This window comes from Cnephaeus nilssonii, assembly GCF_951640355.1.
Source record: "Cnephaeus nilssonii genome assembly, chromosome: 13".
Taxonomy (NCBI): Eukaryota; Metazoa; Chordata; class Mammalia; order Chiroptera; family Vespertilionidae; genus Cnephaeus; species Cnephaeus nilssonii.
In genome coordinates, this window is record NC_137084.1 from 42,133,294 (window position 1) to 42,159,265 (window position 25,972).

At 35.2% G+C, this 25,972-nt stretch overlaps 1 protein-coding gene across 7 annotated transcripts in view; it reads left to right on the forward strand.

Moving 5' to 3' along the window:
* The window catches only part of NUP98 (nucleoporin 98 and 96 precursor), a gene marked incomplete at its 3' end in the record, with an annotated part of 97,137 nt that overhangs the window by 42,557 nt on the left and 28,608 nt on the right, over positions 1 to 25,972 (forward strand). For 4 of the 7 annotated variants that reach the window (XM_079787255.1, XM_079787252.1, XM_079787253.1 and 1 more), the window contains exons 12-18: positions 9,915 to 10,048; positions 14,048 to 14,235; positions 17,530 to 17,646; positions 19,323 to 19,618; positions 21,919 to 22,032; positions 22,748 to 22,886; positions 25,479 to 25,656. In XM_079787255.1, the coding sequence (XP_079643381.1) occupies positions 9,915 to 10,048; positions 14,048 to 14,235; positions 17,530 to 17,646; positions 19,323 to 19,618; positions 21,919 to 22,032; positions 22,748 to 22,886; positions 25,479 to 25,656 (1,166 nt within the window). Of the gene's footprint in view, positions 1 to 3,686; positions 3,828 to 9,914; positions 10,049 to 14,047; positions 14,236 to 17,529; positions 17,647 to 19,322; positions 19,619 to 21,918; positions 22,033 to 22,747; positions 22,887 to 25,478; positions 25,657 to 25,972 lie in introns of all 7 variants that reach the window. The other 3 variants (XM_079787249.1, XM_079787250.1, XM_079787251.1) reach the window with 1 other exon arrangement.

The following is a 25,972-nucleotide window of genomic DNA, read 5'->3' on the forward strand; positions in this document are numbered from 1 at the left end:
TTCCCTATTCCATAATATGTGATCATTGTTTCTTAATTTATTTTTGAGAGTGCTTTATATTTTGTGGATAATTAATTCTGTTTGGTTATATGACAGTTTCAATTGAGCTTTTAAACTTACCTAAATTCTACCACATGTAGAACTAAAAAATTTATTGTACAATGTGATTCCTAAACTTAAGCAGAATATATTGTCTGACATCAATGTTTTCTTTTAATCCCAGAGGAAAAATTAGCTTTGGTGTGGTCAAATTGAGAGTTTTTTCCCCAGGGTAGTTTTGACACTAGACAGGATAGTAACCACAAGTCTAAGGCCTGGTTAAGATGCTGCTCTAATGTCTATTACAGGTATTTCCACCAAGTCTTTATTTTACCTTGTTCATGTTACCTTATACAAGTCTTATTTTTATGTGGTTCAAAATTGTTATTCTCTCCTCTTTGGCTTTTTGGTCTTGCAGGTTATGATTAGCAGTGCCTTCCCTCGTAGGCCAGTATTATAAACTGTTCTATCGCCTCTTTTGTGATGCTATTGTCTTATATTCTACCGTAACATAATATCTCATCCTTTTTATTAGTTTGAATATATTTTGTTTTTCTTAAAGAGTTCTACTTCACAGACAATGAACTGCATTTTTATTACTGTTATATAGTCTTCATTCATGCCTTGTTCCCATAAACTAAAAGGTAAATAGAATTAATAAAGAATTTTAAACCCCAACCTTAGCAGCAGATCATATAGGGAAATGAGAATTATAAGTATCACCAAGCATATGCTATTGGAATTCTTTGATGATTGATTGCATCTGCTAAAGCAGATTTTTTAGCTTTGAGAGGAATGTGTCTGGAGACTACTGTATATAAACTTCCAAATTCATGAACTCTGCATTTCATGGTATCATAAGTAGAATAACACTGTAGCTTTGAGCTGAGTTTTGGGGGGGCATTAGGTAAATTGGTATTCCTGTGCAGCTTCTTGTTTTCAGTGATGGAGATTCAAACTCATACCTCAAAAGAAGTAAATTTTCCTGTAACATAGGCCTTTGCCTACTTCATGAATAGTTGACTAGAAATATGAAATATACATATATATAAGATTTGATGCACACTTAGATTTAAGTGATCAATCAGTAGAAAATATTTGATATTATTTGGCATGTGATTAAAGTCCCCTTCCCCCCATTTGCTTCGATGAAGGAACTCTCATTAAATCATGGGCATATCACTTTCTTCATTGTGACATTAACTCTCAGCATTATCAATGGCATGCCATTTCCTTGGTAATTCCTTAGTAGTAATATTAAGAAGTTTTAGTACTTAAAGTTTCCTATGAAGTAATAGTTTAAGGGTACAGCTAATAAAGTCAATAGTTATACTAAGATATACACAGAAAAATCTACCCCATGCTAATAGATACCATAGGTAAAATTAAATTCTAAAATTTATTAGAAGATTTCAAAAGGAATATAATCATTTTCACTTTTTTGTGGAGTTTCTAGGCTCACTATTACCATGGTGCCCCCATATATCTTCCTTATGACTCCTCCACCTAATCATAAATACAGAACATTTCATAAATTGACATTATCATACTCAAGAATGTCCCTGGTAAGTCCTTTTCATTAAGCATAAAGAGCTACTTGTGCATAATATAAGACAGAGCTGGATAAAATATATCTTTCCCTTGATAAATTCTAACAGTATGCAGGCCATTTTATGACAGTTGCTTTCCAGGTCACCTGAACCTCTCAATGTCTTTTTATACTTTTGTGGGTTATTGAAATATAGTGGGTTTTTTTAGAATGTTTCTTGGTTCTTTATTCATAGCTGCTGCAAAGGTAAGGGAAATACATACCCATTCAGAACAGACATTTTTATCCATTTTATATGTTTGTGGATTTCATCTAAATTTTTATTTGGGGGTAAAGATGTATTTGCTACCTAGAAGAATAAAGAATCCTGAAATTTGGCCAATAACTATGTCCTTTGAGAGTGTAATATTTTAGTTTTTCTTGGAATTTTCACCAAATTCTAATGGTTTAGGATTTAGTCCCTGTTCCAGAATAGGATTTTTAAGGTGAAACAATCCCATTGCTACATTTTCTTCTTCTTATTGTGAATGAGATTGGACAGTTAGGGATATTTTGTCCATTTAGTAGTCACCCTATTTTATAGTGTGAATTTTCTGAATATAAACTTTCTATTCTTTTTTTTGTTTGTTGTGATTTCAGAGCAGTTCCCATTTGATATTTTTAACTTTCAATTGTTACAATTTTTAAATGATTTTAGTGATTTTCCTGGTAACCCATATCTCTGTCAAGATGTGTTGATGGCCCAGCCAGTGTTGCTCTGTGGTTCAGCATTGACCTATGAACCAGGAGGTCACAGTTCGATTCCCAGTCAAGGCACATGCTGGGGTTGTAGGCTCGATCCCAGTGCCGGGCGTGCAGAAGGCAGTCAATCGATGATTCTCTCTCATCATTGATGTTTCTCTCTCTCCCTTCCTCTCTGAAATCAATAACAACATTTAAAAAAAAGATGTGTTGATGCTTTAGATCAGGGGTTGGGAACCTTTTTCCTACCAAGGGCCATTGAGATATTTATAACATCATTCACATGCCATACAAAATTACCAACTTAAAAATTAGCCTGATGTATTTGGTTAAACATTTAATTAACTTACTCCTAATGCCTTGGCAGGGCCAGATCAAATGATTTCGTGGGTATGTTCCCCATCCTGCTTTAGAAGGAACTTTAGATCTTCCAAATTGCCAATAACTTCTTGAGGAGGAGATGGAAGCCTTTTAAATAATATATGCCAGTAACTTATTCTAAATAACTGAATTCTCCCTATTTCATACTTTAAAAACCATTTCTGACAAGATCCATAAGTTAAGAATTATTTGGCTTTAAAATATTACACGTTTTGCAATGGGTTTCCCTCTGGTGAAAAGAAGTTTTGTGTTTTTGTTGTTGTTAATCCTCACCCAAGGATATTTTTTCCATCGATTTTTTTTTTTTGAGTGGAAGGGAAGGGGAAAGACAGAGAGAGGCACATCGATTGGTTGCCTCCCACATGTGCCCAGGGATCGAGCCTGCAACCACATGCCCTTGACCGAAATCGAACCCATGAACCGTCAGTCCTTGGGCTAATGCTCTAACTACTGAGCAAGCTGGCTAGGGCGAAAATAAGTTCTTATTCCTTCTGATCTGATTCATACTGAAACTTGATTCTCTTTAGTAATCTTATCACAAGGCATTTAGCTTTTTTTTTTTTTTTTAATCTTTATTCATTTAGTTTTTTATAAAAGTCTAAAGTTAATAGTTCCTACTTCCAGGCTTATAAAGATTAAATGAGATGATACTAGTTATTATTTAAAGAGTGTTAAGATCTACCATCTACTTGCTTAATATGTGTTTATTTGCTTTAAATCTTAGGATAAATATCTAAGTTATGTGTTATAGTTGAGGAAACAATACAGAGAGGTTAAATATTTTGCTTATATTTATAATGTACTCAGCACAGTGCATGGCATATAGTTAACCTTTACTATATTGGGTCTTTTGTTGAAATGAATGGTCAACAAATTATGAATTTTCCAAATGTATTATATTTTTAAGTAACTGGCCTCTGGTACAACATTCAAAGGATCTTCTGTGGCGCATTTTTCTTTCCTCTTGTCTCCATAGCTCTTGGTGCTGGACAGGCATCTTTGTTTGGGAACAACCAACCTAAGATCGGAGGGCCTCTTGGTACAGGAGCCTTTGGGGCCCCTGGATTTAATACCTCGACAGCCACTTTGGGCTTTGGAGCCCCCCAGGCTCCAGTAGGTAAGTTTCAGTCACTTTAGAAGGCTTTTCTTAGTTTATTTCTTGCTAATACTTAACTTGCTGACCTGATTTCCCACTTTAACTCTGTTCCATCCTTAACAAAAAAGTACAGGCATACGTGTCATTGAATAATTATGTAGCGCAGAAGGACTTGTAGTAGATCGTGGTCTTTCTTCCTTCCCCATTCTCAGACCTACTCACCCAAAGAAACCACTTTAGTTATAGCTTTAAATTAATCTGGTATATAATTAGTTCATATTTCTGAATGATGTGCTTATATTGTTGTGTTTTGCTTTAAGTATAAGTAAATGTAAATTGTTAATGATAGATGAAAATTTAGCTCATTTATCACCTGTGTTCTTTATGTATTTCTCCCAATATAATGTTTACTAAATTCCCTGTTTAGTTATACATATTGAAGTGTTTATCATACTTCATTTGAATACCCCTTCGCAGTTTTTGTGGTATCTGCCTGCCACCTTTATTAATGTTCCTAATTTAAAATTAAATTTTTAACTTAAATATCTTTTTAAAGACAATATGTTTTACCAGAAAGGAAAAATTGATACCCCCTACCATAAATATAGATAGATAGATAGATAGATAGATAGATAGATAGATAGATAGAAATTTAAATTAATCTCCAGTACTATCATAACCCATGTACCACGTTTTGAGAAGCCCTTGCAGATTATATTTATTTTAACTTCTGTAAAAATGGAGGATAGTATTTCTTGACTCCCCTTGGTTAAATAAGAATATTAGTGCCCGCCCTTTCCTTTCCTTTTCTCTCTCCTTCCCTCTCTCTCTCTCCCCCTCTTGCTATCTTTATATTTTTATATTAACGAAATTGATAATATGTTTTGTTTTAAATTATTACTGTATTCCCTTCTTTGGGTATAAAGTTGCAAATGAACACATTTATTATAACTATGAAAACATTGCTACCCAGCCAAATACTCCTTTCTCATCTAGCTTTTCCTGAGATTTCTGATCCTTTTTCCCCTTGCATTACCAGCCCTTATTGCCTTCCCAAACTAGTCCAAATTCTTAAGGATGGTCTCATCATTCTTTTACCCCAGAATACTTTATTCTTTGATCCATATGTCTTCTACAGCAATATGAACTCTGATTATTCCCCAGATCTTCAGTATTGCTCGGGCATATTCCTTTCTACTTAGTGGGCACTGCTGTGTCCTGGGTATAGGGTTTTCCTCTTTATTTCCTGAGTTTTCTGGAATGTATTTTCAGTAAAATATATATGAAGGGTAAACTGACTACTTACAGGTTTAAAAATACTTTTATTTGTTTCTCACACTTTAATGTTACGGAATTTTGGTGTGAAAGTAATTTGCTCTTGGAACTTTTGCTGTATTCCTTCTTGCATTAATCATTACTGATGAGAAGTCTAATGCTTTTCTGATTTTTGAGACTTGTTCCTCCACTCCCACAAACATTTAGGATTGCCCTTTGTCCTGATATTTCAGGGATCTGCTTAGGTCTTTTCTATCATAATGCTTTGGTTTGTTGTGGTGGTGTTTTTTTACTAGGAGATTTTTCAATGTCTTTCTAGTCTAAATCATCAGCTTTTCATATTTTTATTTTTTCATGTATTTTATAATTTTTTAATCCTCACCAAAGGATATGTTTTTACTGTGTGTGTTTTTGTTTTTGTTTTGAGAGAGAAAGAAAGAAACAAACATACGTTGGTTGATCGGTTGTCCCCTACAAACCCCCTGCAACCTTGGTATGTATCCTGACCAGGAATCTGAACCCGCAACCTTTTGGTGTATGGGATGATGCTCCCAACCAACTGAGCCACTGGCCAAGGCTGGTTTTCTTTCTTTCTTTTTTTAATGTATTTTTAAAATATATTTTTATTGATTTCAGAGAAGAAGGGAGAGGGAGAGAGAGATAGAAACATCAGTGATGAGAGAGAATCATTGATTGGCTGCCTCCTGCACGCCACCTACTGGGGATGGAGTCTGTGACTACCTTCTGGTTCATAGGTTGATGCTCAACCACTTAAGCCATTCCGGCTGGTCTTTGTTTTTATTTTTAACATGTAAAAATTCTTTCATGTTCCTTGAAAGTTTCTTTTTTAAATCATCTGGTTCATAGATACAGTTTTTTCTTGGAAAAAACTCTGAATTTGTTAATAGGCATTTAAATCATCTGGTTCTTAGATACAGTTTTTTCTTGGAAAAAACTCTGAATTTGTTAATAGGCATTAAATTTTTTTTTTTTTAATGCTAAAGCTGATTCTAATGTTTGCACAGGTTTTCCTGTTCCTTAATTCCTCAGGATTATTTTTGTTTTGTTTTGGTCTTACTCTTTAATGCATTGTGACTTTTCCTATTTATATTTATGAATAAAATAATAGCCATAGCTGGTTTGGCTCAGTGGATAGAGCGTCGGCCTGCGAACTGAAAGGTCCCAGGTTCGATTCCGGTTAAGGGCACATGCCCGGGTTGTGGGCTCGATCCCCAGTGGGGGACTTGCAGGAGGCAGCCGACCAATGATTCGCTCTCATCATGGATGTTTCTATCTCTCCCTCTTCCCTCCTCTCTGAAATCAATAAAAATATATATTAAAAAAAAGAATAAAATAATAAAAGGCTCACTGGCTACTTGTGTGTATGGGTAGAGCTTGTTTACCAGTAGGTTTCACTTTAAGGTAACTAGTCCAGGAACCAGTTATTATCCAAGGTTCCTCTAAATGTCAGCTCTGGGATGAGGTTAGCACTCAAACTGGTTGCTCTTGTTCTTTCCATGTGTTAACTTGGTTTCATCAGAGGCACACACTTTGATATTTTGTTCTGTCTGTTGAGCCTCAGGAATTAGAAGGAGGAGGATGTAGTTGTTTTGTATGTATTATAATTTCTCATCTGCTCATGTGTTAACTTGGTTTCATCAGAGGCACACACACTGATATTTTGGCCTATCTGTTGAGCATCAGGCATAAGGTGGAGGATGGTGGTGTTGTTTTGTATATATTATATTTTCTCATCTCATCATTTACTACTTTATTAATTCTTTGTAAATATGGGTTATGTAGATATATTTCAATTTTTTTAATCATAGGTTTTATTTAGGTCTTTGGAAGGAGCAGGGGTGAATTAGAATTCTAATTGATCTCTGTATGAACATTCAAATCAGCTTTATCATTAAAAATGTCATTTTTATTTTCTTTTTCTTATTTTTATTATTTTCAATAAAAGGTGGTAGCATAAATATCATAGCTAACCTGACATTTTTATGTGGATAGCTTTCTGAATGGTTTTTAATAATCCTATCTTTTAAAATGTTTTTTTCCAATTACAGTTTACATTTAATATTATTTTGTATTAGTTTCAGGTGTACAGCATAGTGGTTAGACAATCATATTTTTTTACAAAGTGTTCCTTGCCCCCAACCCCCTAATAGTTCTAGTAACTTCCTGGCATCATACATAGTTATTTAATATTATTGACTGTATTCCCATGACTGTTTTGTAAGCTACCTTATGTATTTCTCAATCCTTTGACCTTTTTCACCCATATGTTAATGTTACTGCCCATTTAGAGGTACTTGTCTTGACTTCTAGAATGCACATCTCTGCATCATAAAATCTGAGTTGGAAGGTGCTTTAGAGTTTATGTGAGTGTCTACCCTTATTGTGGGGAAGTCGCTTACTTAACTTAAAAACCTCAGTTAAGGTGCCTTTCTTACAGGTCAATTTAGTCCATTGTTTTGTTCAGATTGTTTAGGAACCAAAATCTGCCTTCAATAGTATTTCTACCCAGGGGTGTACTTTTATTATCTCCTATAGCTAAGCAAAACCAGTCTGCTACAGTTTCTTTGCAGAACTTCATTGTCTTCCACATAAAGTATTATCAGCTTATTCTTTTCTCAGAAGACTTTTTAAACTTTTTCCTATCCTTTTAATCATTTTGTCATGATGTAGTTTTTCGATATGTTTTCAAATGATTATGATCAGAATTGAATATAACACCAAGAGTAGCTTAACTAGTGCTTATGCTTCCTTATTCTCTTATTTTTGCTAACCTAGCAGCTCTTCTTTTCTGTATTTTTAATTGATACAGTTAACAGAGAAATTTTCATACTTAATCATAAAAATAAAAACATCCTCACATTTTTCTAATTATGTATGAATTTGTTAAAGGAAGTTTTTATTCTTTTGAGTAAAATGCTGGGATCAGCTGGTGCAAGTCAACTTTTTCTAATGGGTAATTGGCTCTGAAGTAACAAACTAACCAGTGAATATTAAAGTCCTTAAAAAATATTAAAGCTTTCTTTAGTCTCCTTGAATAGTCCACAGAATAACACTAAGCTGAGACTGTGTGGCATTGTGTACCAAAATATACTTTTCTATATTTTTTTCTTACCTGTAGTCTTAAAATGGGTTTAAGAACTTTCTGAATACAGATGATGTACTATATGTTCTTTAAATTGACATCTCCTTTGGGTTTCACAATCCTGAGCAAATTTGCACTCTTTAAATACCAACCTATAGTGCTTTGGTATTTAATGAATACATTCAATTTTAAGAAAGCTTGATTTGATTAAATTTGTCATAAATTTAGTTTTAACTATCTGTTCTGGGTTTCTTGTTATTGCTGCTGCTGTTGTGTGTTTTTTTCTTTCTATTGTATTAAAAATTTCAGAATGTTTTGTTTATGACACTTCTTTAATGTGTATTGTCTTATTATATTTTAATTTTGACCTTATTTTTTTTTAAATATATTTTATTGATTTATTACAGTGAGGAAGAGAGAGGGATAGAAAGTTAGAAACATCGATGAGAGAGAAACATCGACCAGCTGCCTCTTGCACACCCCCTACTGGGGATGTGCCCGCAACCAAGGTACATGCCCTTGACCGGAATCGAACCTGGGACCTTTCAGTCTGCAGGCTGACGCTCTATCCACTGAGCCAAACCGGTTTCGGCTGACCTTATTTTTAACACTTATAAAGGAGAAAAGTATTTATACCTCTAAAAGGACTCAAGTGTGACTTAATTTCTTTATCAGTCTTTTTGGAAATCTTTATGTTGCAAAGAGATTTCTTCATCAATCAAGGTACAATGCAGACAGTATGGGGCTTTTTGTATTTTGTTTTTTTACTGTGTATAATTGTAGATCATTGTTCCTTGACTGTTCTCTAAATTCTCTGTGACTGATGACATGTTTGTCCTTACACTTTGAAAGAACATTAGATTAATTGGGTGATTTTTTTTTTTCCTTTTAATTTTTACTTCAATGTAATACGAGTATTAAATGTAAATAATAAACCTGTAAGGACACTTTAACAGCCATTTTATTTTTTGTATGCTGCCTCCTCCTTCTATATTCTTAGTATAGATAATATTTTTAATTCTGGAATTTTTACTTATTAAATTAAATCAAAGATACTTATTTTCACTATGTAACACTTGTCATTATTATGTTATTTTTTTTAAATAACTACTTAACCCGCCATGTTGATATATCATGATTTTTATAACTATTAACTTAATGTTGGACATAGATTGTTTCCAAGTCTTGGCTATTATATAATGTTCAGTGAACATTTGCATTTTCCTTTATTTTGTTTCTTGGTTAATTAAAACCTTGTGTTAAATTTCCATGTTTGAAATTATTAGGATGAAAAATGTAAAAATAGTACTTGCTATATATACTGTCATACTGTTTTTTTTTAAGACAGACTAAACCAATTTGTAACATTTTTAATGTCAAAGACTAACCCTTTTTATATAACTGTGCCACTGATAGATAATGAGGTAGGTATAAAAATATTTCTTCAAGCTTGTTCTAAGTTACATTTCTTTGATTATTATTAGCAGTGAACACCTATGAAAAGTTTTATATATGTTGTCTTTTATAAAATGCCTCTTTATATTTTTGACACATTAGTTTATTTGATGGTTGATTTCTTCAGTTTGCTCCCCTACATGCCACCAATAATATCATTAAGTGAGTCAACATTTTGAAGACGAAGTCTTCAAAAAGAGTTTTGAGTTCTCTTGCTAAAAATGCCCTGGATCTTTGGACTGACATCTTGCTTTTTCTTTTCTTTTTGTAAAAAGCTTTGACAGATCCAAATGCCTCCGCTGCCCAGCAGGCTGTTCTCCAACAGCACATCAACAGTCTAACATACTCACCTTTTGGAGACTCTCCTCTCTTCAGGAATCCCATGTCAGACCCTAAGAAGAAAGAAGAGGTAAATTTAAGGGTGTTTCTATAGATTTTATTCTCAGGATAAACTACATATGCAGAATGTCATTTCTTATGTATAAAGCCTGTGCAAAGTTAGATGTAATTAACTTTTTAAATATATTTTTTATTGATTTTTTTACAGAGAGGAAGGGAGAGGGATAGAGAGTTAGAAACATCGATCACTAGGGAAGTGCCCACAACCAAGGCACATGTTCTTGATCAGAATCGAACCTGGGACCCTTCAGTCCGCAGGCCGACGCTCTATCCACTGAGCCAAACCAGCTAGGGCGATGTAATTAATTTTCAAGGCACATTTATTTATACTTTTTATTAGGCCAAGGGATAAATTATTTTTGCTGCAAGACAGTGAAATGAGCACTGGAATGGAAGTAAGGGCTGTGATGTTTTGACAGCCCTGAAGTAAGGCAGATATTTATAGTTGAGCAAACTAAGGCACAGCTCCCAGAGATTAATTTTTCTAAAATAATAATGCTCATAAGTGGCAAATCAAAATCTTTTCTCCTGATTTCTACATAGCTTTGTCTTATTCTTTTGTGCTCTAGTGGCAAAGACATTATATTTTGCTCACTGGTGTGTGATTAAAAGCATAGTCTTTTGCCCTGGACGGTTTGATCAGTGGTTAGAATCTAAGGGTTGTGGGTGTAATTCCTGGTCAAGGTTCGTGCTGGAGGCAACCAATCAATCAATGTCTGTCTGTCTGTCTCTCGCGCTCTCTCTCTCTCTCTCTCTCTCTCTCTCTCTCTCCCCCCTCTCCTCCCCCTCCCCCCTTCCTCTTCTCTCCCTCCCTCCCTTCCCCACTCCCACTTTCCCCCCCTCTCTCTCCCACTCTTCCCCTCTCCTCCCCTTTTTCCCCCCTCCTCCCTGCCATTCTCCAGAAATCAATGGGGAAAATATCCTCGAATGAGGATTCAAAAAAAAACACAAAATTATAGTCTGGTCAGCTTTTTTGTTGGTGGTTTTTATTGAATTTATTGGGGTCATAATTGGTTAATAAAATTTATGTAGGTTTCGTGTGTACAGTTCTACAATACAGAATCAGTATATTGTACTGTGTGTTCACCACCCAAAGTCAAATCTCCTTCCATCACCACTATACTCCCTTTTCCCTCTTCTACCTTCCCCCACTCCCCTTATCCTCTGGTAATCACAGAATTATTGCCTGTATTGATGAGTTGTTGTTATTATTGTTTCTTACTTAATCCCTTCACCTTGTTCACTTAGCCCCTCAACACTTTTCCCTCTTACGTTGTCTGTTTTCTGTATCTATGGGTCTGTTTCTATTTTATTTGTTTATTTTGTTCATTAGATTCCACATATGGTATTTGTCTTTCTCTGACTGGCTTATTTCACTTAGCATAATATTCTCCAGGTTCATCCATGCTGTCACAAAAGGTAAGGTTTTTTCTTTTTTTACGGCTAAGTGGTATTGTATAAATGTACCACAGCTTTTTTGTCCACTCATCTACTGATGGGCACTTGGGCTGCTTCCAAATCTTGGCTATTGTAAATAGCACCTCAGCGAACATAGGGGTGCATAGTCTTAGGTCTGTTTAATACTTATTTTACCACTTAGAGTATGTGAAACATTGGATATGTCTTTTTGCCTCCCCAAATCTGTTTTTTTTTTCATATATAAAATGGGAATAGTAATACTGTTCAGTGTTGAGAATTTAATAAAATAATGCAGCCCTGGCCGGTTTGGCTCAGTGGATGGAGCGTTGGCCTGTGGACTCGGGTCCCAGGTTCGATTCCGGTCAAGGGCATGTACCTTAGTTGCGGGTGCATCCCCAGTAGGGGGTGTGCAGGAGGCAGCTGATTGATGTTTCTCTCTCATCGATGTTTCTGGCTCTCTCGCCCTCTCCCTTCCTCTCTGTAAAAACTCAATAAAATATATATTTTTAAAAAATAATGCAAACGTGGTTTATAGTAGGTTGTTCAGTATATAGCAATTATTATTTAGTCATTTATCCTTCAGCTTGTTCTTAAATAGCTCTGAAACTAGATATAATGAGAAGCAAAATATGAATTTGAAGTGCTTGTTAAGGTGCTATGTAAATATAAGTTATGACTAGATGAAAATTATGATATTCATGTAGGCATAATTATGATATTCATGCAGGCATAATTTAGATGTCTATATACATATGCTAGTAGTCCCTTTCATTTTAAGGATACAAAATGAAAATAAAAAATAACTTATTCTCTCAGAACTTTTTATCTGAGAACTTGTTACAGGAAGATCAGACCTGTGTTTAAAATTTACTATAGTTCAACATAGTAGTATATGTAATAATAGAGAAGCCCATCAGCTGATGAATGGAAAAACAAAATGTTGTATACCTATCCAGTGGAATATCATTCAGTCATAAAAAGAAATAAAGTACTGATACTGTAAGTACTATAATATGGATGAACCTTGAAAATATGCTAAGTGAAAGATGCAATGCAACACAAAAGGCCTAATGATTCCATTTATGTAAAATGTCTAGAATAGGCAAATCTATAGAGACAGAAAGTAAATTCATGTTTGCTATGGGATAAGGAGAAGAATTGGTAGGTACAGAGTTTCTTTGTGAAGTGAGGGAAATGTTCTGGAGTTAGGGAGCAGTAATGGTTGTACACCTTATAAATATAAAACCACGTAATTGTTTGCGTTAAAATGGTGACTTCTATGTCACGTTACTTTTTATCTTAATAAAATTAAAATATACAGAGCATAGATTCTTGAGTGAATTTTGTAATGCTTTTCAGAAGAGGTAACATTTAACTCTTTTTGTGTATGTGTGTAGAAGTTGGTAGAGCTAGGTCAAAACATTCCAAGAAAAGGCACAGAATTGTAAAAGATCTCAATGATCTGGGAAGGTACAGTGTTACTGAAGTGTAACAGTCTGCATTGTGAAGAGAAACAAATTATGACGTGTTTTATATGTTAGACATTGTTTCAGTTGGTGTATCCAGTGTACACTGTTAAAGAAAACAATGTATAACATCCTGAAGATACTATAGAAACATAGTAAAAGAGCCCTCAATATTAACTGTGGAGTCTTAATTTAGTTATATGTCTCCTCCGCTAACTTGTAATTTCCTCAAAAATCAGGGAAAGTAATTTTATTTTTATTCCCAGTACTTAGTGTTTGATTCCTGGTATTATCAATGTTTGCTAAATGATGGATAAATGCAAGCTAATATCTGTCTGTTTTTTCAGAGTGATTTGGATTGCATAGAAGTTGAACATTAATTCATAGCTGTGTCTGTTTCCTTAAAGCATAAGATTTTTTGTTTTATTTAAAAATTCTTTTTTATATTTTCTTAAGATAAATATATTAAATATTACCATCTTTGTTTTGTAATAAACTGCTGGTCCTGGCTGGTGTGGCTCGGTTGGTTGGAGTGTCATCCGTATACCAAAAGGTGTCGCGTTTAATTTCCGGTTAGGACACATACCCAGATTGTGGGTTCAGTCCCCAGTGGTTGGGGAGTATGGGAGGCAACCAATTGATGTCTGTCTCAAATCAATAAAAAAAACATATCCTTGAGTGAGGAACTATTGAAATTTAATTTAGGATGATTTAGGATACCTACCACTAAAGTAGCTAACATGGGCTACATCATTCTAGCTGACATTTAGATCCAACAAAATTTTAGTCATGATGAAGACAAGCTTCAGTTATGAAAGTACAAACTATTTGTGTAAGTGGTTTTTTAAAGTGACATTAAGGTCCCAATTTTAAAAGGCCATTTGCAAGTGGATAGTTTTCCTTATTAAATCATACTGTAGCTATGTTTTGAGCATTGGTTCTTGTCTATCTTGGAGTACATAAGACTTACCTAGAATTCTTGTTTTCTGGAAGCCAAGACTTCAAGAGGTATCTAGCTGGTTAATGGCAGAGATGAGATTTCCATTCTGGTCTGATTTTTAAGGCCAAAATCATACATTTGAGTTAATCTAGAACTTTCTTTTCATGATGCTTTTGTTTTTCAGAGATTGAAACCAACAAATCCAGCAGCCCAGAAGGCTCTCACTACACCCACTCATTATAAACTGACACCTCGCCCTGCCACCAGAGTCCGACCAAAGGCTTTACAAACAACAGGCACAGCCAAGTCACAGCTCTTTGATGGACTGGATGATGATGAACCATCCTTAGCCAATGGAGCATTCATGCCCAAGTGAGTTTATTTTTGTTAACATAAATTAAGTGTAAAATATAGTGTGGGACAAAAACGGGTTTACAGTTGTATGTGAAACAGTTCTTATTATTTATTAATTGGATTATTATACAGTTATTTTTATTTATTTTTTTAATATATTTTATTGATTTACATTTCTTAGAATAGCATTAGCTTATTTTGAAGGCAGAGACTGCGTATTATTCATGTTTATGTCCCCAGCACTTAGCAAATTGTTTGGCACAGAGTTGTTGAAAAGAGCTTGGGTTCACCAGTCCAACCATCTCTTAGGGTAATTTACCAGTTTCTTTGGGGTTTGCTACACACTTCTGTTCTTTGACTTCTTGTGTCTGTTTTCTGTACTTGTCTCACTTGATATTTCTGATGCCAATCCTCTTCACTTTTGCCTGACACTGTTTTATGTTCTTTGTCTTCTAGTTGTATGTTTTTCATGTGAAACATTTTATCAGTCCCTCTTCTCTTTCCTCCTCTGTCACTATGTTCCAGTCCATGGCAGTTATTGTTTTTTAATGATCAAATTGCCCCATCTTTGGCAAGCAGTTTTCCTTTCAGGTTGCCTTCTGTTCCTTTCCAGGGTCCCTGATAATGTTTGATAACTTTCTGTAGGATTCAATCTATACCAGCCAGGGCTTGTTTTATGTCTTTTTTGTTAATCCTCACCTGAGGATATTTTTTCCATTGATTTTTAGAGAGAGTTGAAAGGAGGGACAGAGAAAAACATCGATGTGAGAGACATTCATTGATGGGTTGCCTCCCCACACATCCCAGCCTGGGCCAGAGATTGAACCTGTAACCTCAGTATGTGCCCTTTACCTAGAATCAAACCCATGACCTTTTGCGTGGGCCAATGCTCTAATCACCTGAGCCACACAAGCCAGATTTAATAATCTTCCAAAAAAATTATTTTATGTCACTTACATTTTTAAAACTGTGTGGCAGTAATTGGAGCTCAAGTATGATGATACTATCCTTCAGAAAAGATTTTTTTTAAATGAAAGTTGCTTATTGAAATGAGTCAAAGCTGAACTTGTGACCAGACTCGTGCTATTTACTTTTAGTTTTTTAAAAATTGCTTTGAGAGAGAGAGAGACATTGATTTGTTGTTCCACTTATTTATACATTCACTAGAGGCCCAGTGCACAAAATTCGTGCACTGGGGGGGGGGGTGTCCCTCATCACAGCCTGCACCCTCTCCAATCTGGGAACCCTCGAGGGATTTCCAACTGCCCGTTTAGGCCTGGGATCGGGCCTAAACGGGCAGTTGGACATCCCTCTCACAATCCAGGACTGCTGGCTCCCAACTGCTCGCCTGCCTGCCTTCCCGATTGCCCCTAACTGCTTCTGCCTGCCAGCCTGATCACCCCCTAACCGCACCCCTGCCAGCCTGATTGATGCCTAACTGATCCCCTGCCAGCCTGTTTGCCCCTACCTGCCCTCTCTTCAGGCCGGGTGCCTCCCAACTGCCCTCCCCTGCTGGCCATCTTGTGGCAGCCATCTTGTGTCCACATGGGGGCAGGATCTTTGACCACATGGGGGCAGCCATCTTGTGTGTTGGAGTGATGGTCAATCTGCATATTACTCTTTTATTAGATAGGATTGGTTGACCGTTGTATGTGTCTTCACCAGCAACCGTGGCGTAACAGGATGGCACTCTAACCAACTTAGCTACCTGGCCAGAGCACTTTTAGTTTTCTCTTAACTATAGGGGTAGAGACTTTCCAAATCCCAACACAAAATGAGTGGCATCCTCTGGTGCCTCCACACTTTTGGTAGCTCTGGACTCCAGTTTCTGTCTCCTTAATCCCACAAAACTTTAAAATGTCCTGTTAGCCTCTTAGCCTTCCCCAACTTGTTGGCTGTCATATAAGAGTGGTCTGCTACCTATAGTTGTTTTGTTTTTCTAATGAAGCACATTAGTTACTCCCATGAGTTTGAGTGTTAAGATCTCTTCTATTGGTTTTTCTACTTGAAGATTTGTATACTGTGGAGGTTCTTGCCCTTAAGTAAACCTGCTATATACAAATGTGAACTTTTTAGGTATTTGTGATCATTTGCATCTTTGAATTCTTTTTTTTTTTTTTAAATCCTCACCCGAGGATATTTTTCCATTGATTTCTTAGAGAGAGTGGGAGAAAGAGATAAAGACAGAGAGAAATATTGATGTGAAAGAAATACATCGATTGGTTGCCTTCTGCATGCGCCCTCACCAGGGCCCAGGCTGGGGAGGATTCTGCAGCCAAGGTACGTGCCCTTATCCGGAATCGAACCTGGGACCCTTTGGTCCACAGGCCAAACTGGCTATGGTCATTTGCATCTTTGGATATCCGGGATTTTTGTCATTTTAAAAAATATATATTGTTTTATTGATTTCAGAGAGGGAGGGAGAGGGAGAAAGAGATGGAAACACCAATGATGAGAGAGAATCATTGATTGGCTGCCTCCTACATTCCCCTCGATCCCTCTACTAGGGATCGAGCCTGCAACCCGGGCATGTGCCCTGACCAGGACTCGAACTGTGACTTCCTGGTTCACAGATCAATGCTCAACCATGGAAACATGCCAGCCGGGCATCATCTTTTTTTTTTTTTTTTTTTTAGAGGGGAGCATTGATAAGAGAAACATGGATTGGCTGCCTCCTGCACAGCCCCCACCAGGAATCGAGCCCACAACCTGGGCATGTGACCTAACTGGGAATCACACCAGGGACCTCTTAGTGCATGGGTCAGCGCTCAAGCACTGAGCCACACTGGCCTGGCTCTTGTCATCTTATTTTTAAAATCTTTCTCATTTAGTCAAGAAAGTATCTATTTACCTACTTTTTCAGGGCAGCATGCTGAGCTCTATAGGAAGAGATAGTCATAAATCCTTATTGCCAAAAGAAAAGAAGGAAAATGTTTAAAAAGAGAAAAGACATGTAGAGAAATAATTGAAATATAATACATAGTGTGATGAGTTGACTAAGTGTTTAAATAAAGTAAGTGCTCAGTGGTTCAGAGAATCAAGAAAAATATTTTCCAGGGGAATTTCCACTTTATTTTTAATATGGTTAGGTTTATTCTTCCAAATACCAGAGTGGAATATATTTGGGACCTTGTGTTTTGGTCATGTATTTATAGGAAGAGTTGGTGAGTTTAATGAACTTGTTAGGTCATTTTTAGATATATAAGAATTGAATATGAGTGCCCTTTTCAACTCCAGTTTTGAAGATAATGTCTGTGACCGAACTATGTGTGCCTGGGTTTTTACCTTTTTTCTTTTGGTCTCTGTTTTTAGGAAAAGCATTAAGAAGTTGGTTTTGAAAAACCTTAACAATAGCAATCTCTTCTCTCCTGTTAATCATGATTCAGAAGATCTAGCTTCACCCTCTGATTATCCAGAAAATGAAGAGAGGTAAACTGAATTCTGGTTTGGGTTGTTTCTGGTAGAGCTCCCTATTCCTTTTTTTTTTTTTTTTTTAAGATCATATATTAATTTTTAAAATATGTTTTTATTGATTTCAGAGAGGAGGGGAGAGGGAGAGACAGAAACATCAACGATGAGATAGAATCATTGATCAGCTGCCTCCTGCATGCCCCCTACTGGGGATCAAGCCTGCAACCCCGGCATGCGCCCTTGGCCGGGAACTGAACCTGGGACCCTTCAGTCCGTAGGCGGACGCTCTATCCACTGAGTCAAACTAGCCAGGGGCCTATTCCCATTTTGAAAAGATTCTGAGCTTAAAATTTATTCATTCTATGAAAATGTATGAAGCTTGGCGAATGTTGTATATAAGTATTATAGCAGATGAGCACCTAAAAATTAAATCATGTTTTTGCTTTTTTAATTCTTTCGACCTTAATAATTAGAGCTCTTTTGATTCAATCCTGCAAAAATTATTTTGATAACCATGTATATAATTTTGAACAGGGTTAACATACATTTGACATTTACCTCTCCTAAAATAAGGAATATTTTGTTTATGATAAGTACTGGAGTGATAGTCATTGTAACCAAATAAAAGAAAAATAATTATAGAAACCTATAAAATGTATAAAGAAATAAGAAGTATATGCACTAATGTTTCATAGTTTGGTATATATTCTTACAGTTTAGAAATCTGTTTATAAACATAGAGGTTATACATGAATGATATATATTGTGATGTTCCTATTTCCATTTAATTTATTATAAATGTCATTTTATATTAATATGGATACATCTGCCCCTTCTTTTTAAATAACTATATAATTTAATCAGTTCTCTATTAGAGGACATTTAGATTATTTGCTATTACTATTTCAAAATGACTCATTGAAAAATTCATTTATATATCTTTACTCCTGTTTTTATCTCTTTGGATAAAATTTTAGTTTGAATTCTTTTTACTAAATATTTTCTTTTTTAAAAAATATATATTTTACTGATTTTTTACAGAGAGGAAGGGAGAGGGATAGAGAATTAGAAACATCAATGAGAGAGAAACATCGATCAGCTGCCTCCTGCACACTCCCCACTAGGGATGTGCCCGCAACCAAGATACATGCCCTTGACCGGAATCGAACCTGGGACCCTTCATTTCACAGGCCAACGCTCTATCCACTGAGCCAAACCAGTTAGGGCTACTAAATATTTTCTAATATCTTAATGATAATATTTAAAATTTTTTCCATTTTTTTAAAATTTGAAACTCACCACTGGTTATTTGATCCCCATATAGTAGAGCACCTTGTTTTTTTAAACTAAAAATTTGATGCTCAGAGCCATTTATTCAAGAAAATAGATCTGTTAAAAGCACAAAATCTACAACCAGATTTCCTGGGTTAAAATTCCAACTGTAGCATTTATAGGTTTATGACCTTGGGCAAGTTACTTTATTTTCTGTGTCTTAGTTGTCTTTTTATAAACTAGAGAGAATGATAGTAACCTGTGTTACCAGATTACAGTAAGTATTAAATGAATTTTTAATATGTGGAATTACCTGGAATAGTGTCAGACACCTAGTAATGGCTCAGGAAAGGTTAGCTGTTATCATTGTTACTACTACTACTACAAGGGGCTGAGATACTGTTTTTACTTTCTCTTTTCAGATTCAGTTTCCTGAGCAAACCTGATGAGAATCATCAGCAAGATGGACATGATGATTCTCTTATGTCACGTTTTTATGCTAATCCTATTGCAAAACCTATTCCTCAAACCCCAGAGAGTGCTGGAAATAAACACAATAACAGCAGCAGTGTGGATGATACCATTGTTGCATTGAACATGCGTGCTGCCTTACGAAATGGGCTTGAAGGAAGCAGTGAAGAGACTTCTTTTCATGAGGAGTCACTGCAGGATGACCGGGAAGAAATAGAAAATAGTACTTACCATATGCATCCAGCAGGTCAGGTTCATTTTAGTACATGCCTAATGTCTTGCCAGTCATTTGAAATTTCTTGTGGTTTGTCACAGATTTTCAACAGAATGAAAGTCATCTATCTAAATGTTTTTTATTGCATTTCATAAAAGTTAACATTTAAACACTTTTCACTTATGCTTTGGTCTGTTTGTAAATTCACGTACTTTTGTAACTTTGAAGTAGTTAAATTCATGTCATTTTAATTATCCTGGTACAGTTTAAAGACCCCAAATTTTATAGCCAGAGAGACTATCCTCATACTTGCCTTAGTTTTATAAACTTGCATAGATTACTTACTAGTTTTTAAATTAAAATGATAGTGATAATTATTTCTTATCATATAAGGTGTTTGAGATCTGAATTAGATTTAAGTATATAGACCATAATGTCTAACATGTATAAGCATTCAAATGGTAGCTGTTGCTATAGTTGTTTATCATCACCTCATTTCTTTGCTTACTTCCCTCCTCTTGTTCTCCATAATGAACTGATTAACTTTTTCCCAACTAATTGATGAAACAACTAACATAAACTATAAGATTAGAAAGTCTTGATTGGATACTTAGAGCTTGCCTTATCTGTGTGTGTTGATATTACATCTCATTTTGGGCTTTGATAAATATCATTACCTTTTTTTAAAAAATAGAGGTAAAATTGTAGTGAAGTGCAAAGATCTTGTGTTCATTTCAGTGAATTTTGGAACATATATTCATATGTCTAATACCTCAGTCGAGAGCTAAACATTACTTTTACCCTGGCAAGTTAGTACTTGTGTCACAATCCCCAGAAATCAATCACAGTCTGATTTTTGTCTCATAGATTAGTTTTGCCTGTTCTTGAACTTCATGTAAATGGGATCATATATACATATTCTTTTTTACTCTTAATTTATATGCGATTGCATCCATAATTTATATATCACTTTTTGCTCAGTAGTATTTCAATATGTAAATATGCCACATTTGGTTAATCCATTTTCTGTTAGTGAACATTTGGGTTGTTTTACAGTTATTCTTGAAATGTTTGTAAAATTTTTCTATATCTAGTGATCTTACTGCATTTATGTAATGTTCAAAGCATTTAAGAGTAAGCTAACTGCCCAGCCAGCATGGCTCAGTGGTTGAGCGTCGACCTATGAATCAGGAGGTCACGGTTCAATTTTCTGTTGGGGCACATGCATGTGCCCGGGTTGCAGGCTTGATCCCCAGTGTGGGGAATTTAGGAGGCAGCCGATTCATGATTCTCATCAGTGATGTTTTCATCCCTCTCTGAAATCAATAAAATATATATATACATACACACACACACACACACACATTTCTTTTTCTTTTTTTTTTTTTTTAAAGTAAGCCAACTCTTCAGGTCAATTGGTGCCCCAAGGAAACAATTTTATACTTTGACATTAAGAATCCCAAGTATATATACTTGTGTGTGTATAGCTACATGAATTCATTATGATGCTCCTTTTTTTTTTTTTTTCACTTAGCCAGCCTAGATTTTTTGTTTTTCATTTTCCCATTGACCTTGTTTGCCACCTCTCTGTTTATTTACTTAGGTTTTTGTTTGTTTGTTTTTACTGATTTGAGAGAGAGAGAAGAAGGGAGAGGGAGAGAGAGAGAGATAGAAACCCACAACCTGGCCATGTGCCCTGACCCAGAATTGAGCCGGTGACCTCTTGGTGCATGGGTTGACACTCAAACTATTGAGGCACACCAGCTGGGCACCACTTCCCAATTTAAAATTTCATTCCCAGGATTAACAATCCTCTAAACCTTGCCAGTAGAGAAACAAGTTATTATACAAGTGGGCATTGTTGTGGCTGGACTTTAATCTGATATTGGCCTTAAATTGTTTTCTCTCATAGAGCAGGTTAGCCTGACCTCTACATATAAGTGGAACAAGGGATGATTAGAAAAAGCATATCAGCGCCCTATTTTCTTTGAATTCTTCAGAAATCTACCTAATTGTTATTATTATTTTTTTAAATAACACTAATTTATATAGGCCTTTAAGTTTCCATTTGACTTTGGGACTTTCTCATGTAGTAAATTTACAAAGTACTGGATTTGGGGGTTTAGTTTCATTTATACAACTGAATTACTATGTAAGCAGTTTCATTCCACCCTGGGTTTTGATATCTTCAGGTATTTAAAAAAAAAAAAAATTAAACAAGCTTTCCCTGGAATGTATTTTATAGAATGCCTTTCATAGTATAGTGTTTTAATGGGTGTCGGTGAAAAGGACAATCACAGTTAATACGATATTTTCTGTTTCTTTTATCATAGGCATTGTTCTCACTAAGGTTGGTTACTATACTATTCCATCTATAGATGACCTTGCTAAAATTACCAATGAAAAAGGAGAATGTATTGTCTCTGACTTCACTATTGGTCGTAAAGGTGAGTATGAGTTTAGGAGTTAATAGTGTATAAGCCAGAGATCTGCACTTTATTTTTGTAATTAGATAAAGGAAGCTGAATATCTACATGAATTCATTATGATGCTCCTTTTTTTTGATAGCTGAATCCATTTTCCCCCCTACATTTGAACCCACCTTGGCCTGAATAGCAGACAAGTAACTAAACAAGACTAGAACCTTATAACATTCTTTGGTAGCTATTTTGCTCATTGCAGTTTTCTACAATTAAAGAAAATACTGTAAACAGCAAGGAATACTACATGAAAAAATTGAATAGTTAACAAAAGATGGGTAATATTTAGGTTCAACTTTATATTATTAAATTATTACAAATGTAATTTCTTTGAGAAAAACAGGTATCGTATTCAAAAAAAGGCACAGGTATCTTAACTCATACTGCAGATATGGTGCTAGAGTTGTTTATATGGCAGCTATATAGGTCTTTGGTAAGAGATTTAAGACGGCTGTTTTGAGGACAACATAAATGCTATAAAAATACTGATGTTAAACCAGATAACAATGTATTTGGTGTCACCCATACATATTATGGCTGAAATAACCCATTCAGTGATATCGCTGGGTGATTGAAAATATTAATGTTTAAAGCAGCTTGCTCCTTCTGATAATTAGAAGTTTAATGTAGGTATTTGTCCTCTATACAGGATGAGTTTTTAACTATTTGCTCTGACTTGTAGGTTATGGTTCAATCTATTTTGAAGGAGAAGTGAATTTGACAAATCTAAATCTGGATGATATTGTACATATCCGAAGGAAAGAAGTTATTGTCTATTTAGATGATGACCAAAAACCACCTGTGGGTGAAGGACTAAATAGGTATGAACTTATTTATGTATTTAGAAAATAATCAGCTAAATCGCAGTTATTTCTGTCAACACAAATGTGTCCATATTATACATTTTTCTGCAATTTGCTTTTTTGACTTAGTGCACAATGTGGAATTATTGTTTCTCTACTTTCATTTAAAAGTATAAATGATAAATGCTACACTATGACTTCTTGACTCTTTTCCCCTAATATTATCAGGTCCAGATGTTAGTTTCCAAAAACAATTTAAGTAGTAGTTTTTTGTGGGGGTTTTTTTTCCTTCACATTTTTTTGTGGTGACTATGCTTAAGCCTTTCTCTATATTTTAGTATGAGATACTAGCTTCTGATATCTCTTAGACAAGTGAAAGGGCCACAGTTAAAATTGTTTATGTTCACAAATTACCAAGATTGAATTATGAAGAAATAGAAAATCTGAACAGCCCTATAACTAATAAGGAACTTGAATCAGTAATCAAAAACCTCCACCTCAAAAAAAATCCAAGACCAGATGTTTCCTTTTTTTTTTTTTTTTTTTTTTTTTTTAATATATTTTTATTGATTTCAGAGAGGGAGAAAAAGATGGAAACCCCAATGCTGAGAGAGAATCATTGATTGGCTGCCTCCTGCGCGCCACCTACTGGGGATCGAGCCTGCAACCCAGGCATATGCCCTGACTGGGAATATAACTGTGACCTTTTGGTTCACAGGCCCATGCTAAACCACGGAGCCACGCTGGCTGGGCAAGAGCATATGGTTTCAGTGATGAATTCTATTGAACATTTAAAGGGGAATTAACACTGATTCCTATCAAATGCTTACAAAAAATTGAAGAGAAGGGAATACTTCTGAACTCATTCAATGAGGTAGTCATTACCCTGATTCCAAAGCTAGACAAAGACCTTGTAACAAAACTACAGACTGATATCATGATGAATATTGATGTAAATATTCTCAACAAAATATTAACAAACAGAATTTAACAATACATTGAAAAGATTATACACCGTGACCGAGTGGGATTTATTCCTGGAATGCAAAGATGATTCAGCATATGAAAATAGATCAGTGTCAGTACATCCCACATTTACAGAATGAAGAAAATCACATGATAATCTCCATTGGTTCAGAATAAGCATTTGATAAAATTCAGTATCATTTCATAATAAAGACACTCTACAACCTAGTGCTAGAAGGAAATTACCAGGTTGTATTTGAAAAATCCACAGTCTAAGATCTGAACAACCCTGTAACTAATCTGGAAATCAGAGCTAGAGTAATTAAGCAAGAAAAAGAAGTAAAAAGCATTCAAATTCAAAAGGAAGAAGTAAAATTATCTCTGTTCACAGATGATTTGATCTTACATGAAGAAAGTGAAGATTCCACTAAAAAAAGCACAAAACCTGTTATAACTAATAAATTCAGGAGGCTACAAAATCTACATGTAAAACTTACTTTCTTTACACTAACAATAATCTGAAAATGTTAGGAAACTAATTTCATTTATAACATCAAACAGAATAAAACTCTTAGGAATAAACTTTACCACGAAGGCAAAAGACTTGTACACTGAAAAATATAAAACATTGCTGAAAATACAATCAACAGAATGAAAAGGCAACCTACAGAATGGGAGAAAATATTTACAGATCATGCATATGATAAAGAGTTATTAACCAGAATATGAAGGAAGATCTACAGCTCAACACAAAGATTAAAAAGGGACTTGAATACAAATTTCTCCAGAGATGGTATGCAAATGGTGAACAAGCATATGAAAAGATGTTCAACATAACTAATAATTAAGGAAATGCAAATCAAAACCACAATGAGCTATCCACATCCATTAGGATGTTTAGTATAAAAAAGTAAGTTTTTGCAACAGTGTGGAAAAATTAGAATCTTTGTATATTGTTGGTAGGAAAGGAAAATGGTATAGCCATTATAGAAAAGCGTATGATGATTCCTCAAAAAAATTTAAAATAATCCAGCAATTCCACTCTAGGAATGTATCCAAAAGAATGAATACATAGGCATTCATTCTATGAATGCAAGACATACAGAATGAATAGGACACGGTCCTTGAATTCAGGTATTGGTATTAAAAGGATACATTACCTCTTTTATAGTCATCTTTACAATTTTATTTAATGGCTAATACTATGATATTCCTAATACTTCATTCTTTAAGCATATGTTGTTCATCGATGGTAGTTACTGCTGTTATTACTGTTCTTAAGTACAATAACACTCTAAAACCTTCACTAAGACTTAGTTCTTAGCACTGAACTATGACCACTGGATTCTATCAAAGATACATAACTTAAAGAGTTATTAAAATTAGATTGGAAATAATTGATATGCCATAGTAGTTTGGAATAAATGGAATTTGACTCTTGAACCAAGTCCTGAACTAGTTGATGTTGAGTAATTCCTTGCTCTTGAGCTTATCAATTGGGAGATAAGACTCAAGTTCATGAAACATCTGCAGATGTAATTCCAAAGTAACATAGGTACTTTTATTTGCTATTTCTATAGATATTAGTTGGCTTTCTGGGCTTAAATATGAAACACTGACATTTTACTTGGTTGTATGTTACAGGAAGGCTGAAGTTACATTGGATGGAGTTTGGCCAACAGATAAAACATCTCGTTGTTTAATAAAGAGCCCAGATCGACTTGCTGATATCAACTATGAGGGGAGATTAGAAGCAGTTTCAAGGAAACAGGGAGCTCAGTTCAAAGAGTACCGTCCTGAAACAGGTTCTTGGGTGTTTAAGGTATAGTCACTTAATCTTGTTCTTATTAACTGTTGTGAGAATCACAAAATGTTTGTGCTGGAAGTGATCTGCTCTTAAATTCTCTTTATGTTCAAATTAGGGAATAGATGTAGAGATACATCATTATTTGCTCCAAATTGCACATCTAATTAAACCCCAGAACAATAGGAATTATTATAAACTTTAATAGAGGCTCTCGGTACACAAAAATTGTGCACAGGTGGGGTCCTTAGGCCTGGCCAGCGATCAGGGCCGATCAGGTTCCCTGCCTCCCCGCCTCCTCATTCCCTCGCTCCCTCAGTGCCCTGCTGCCATG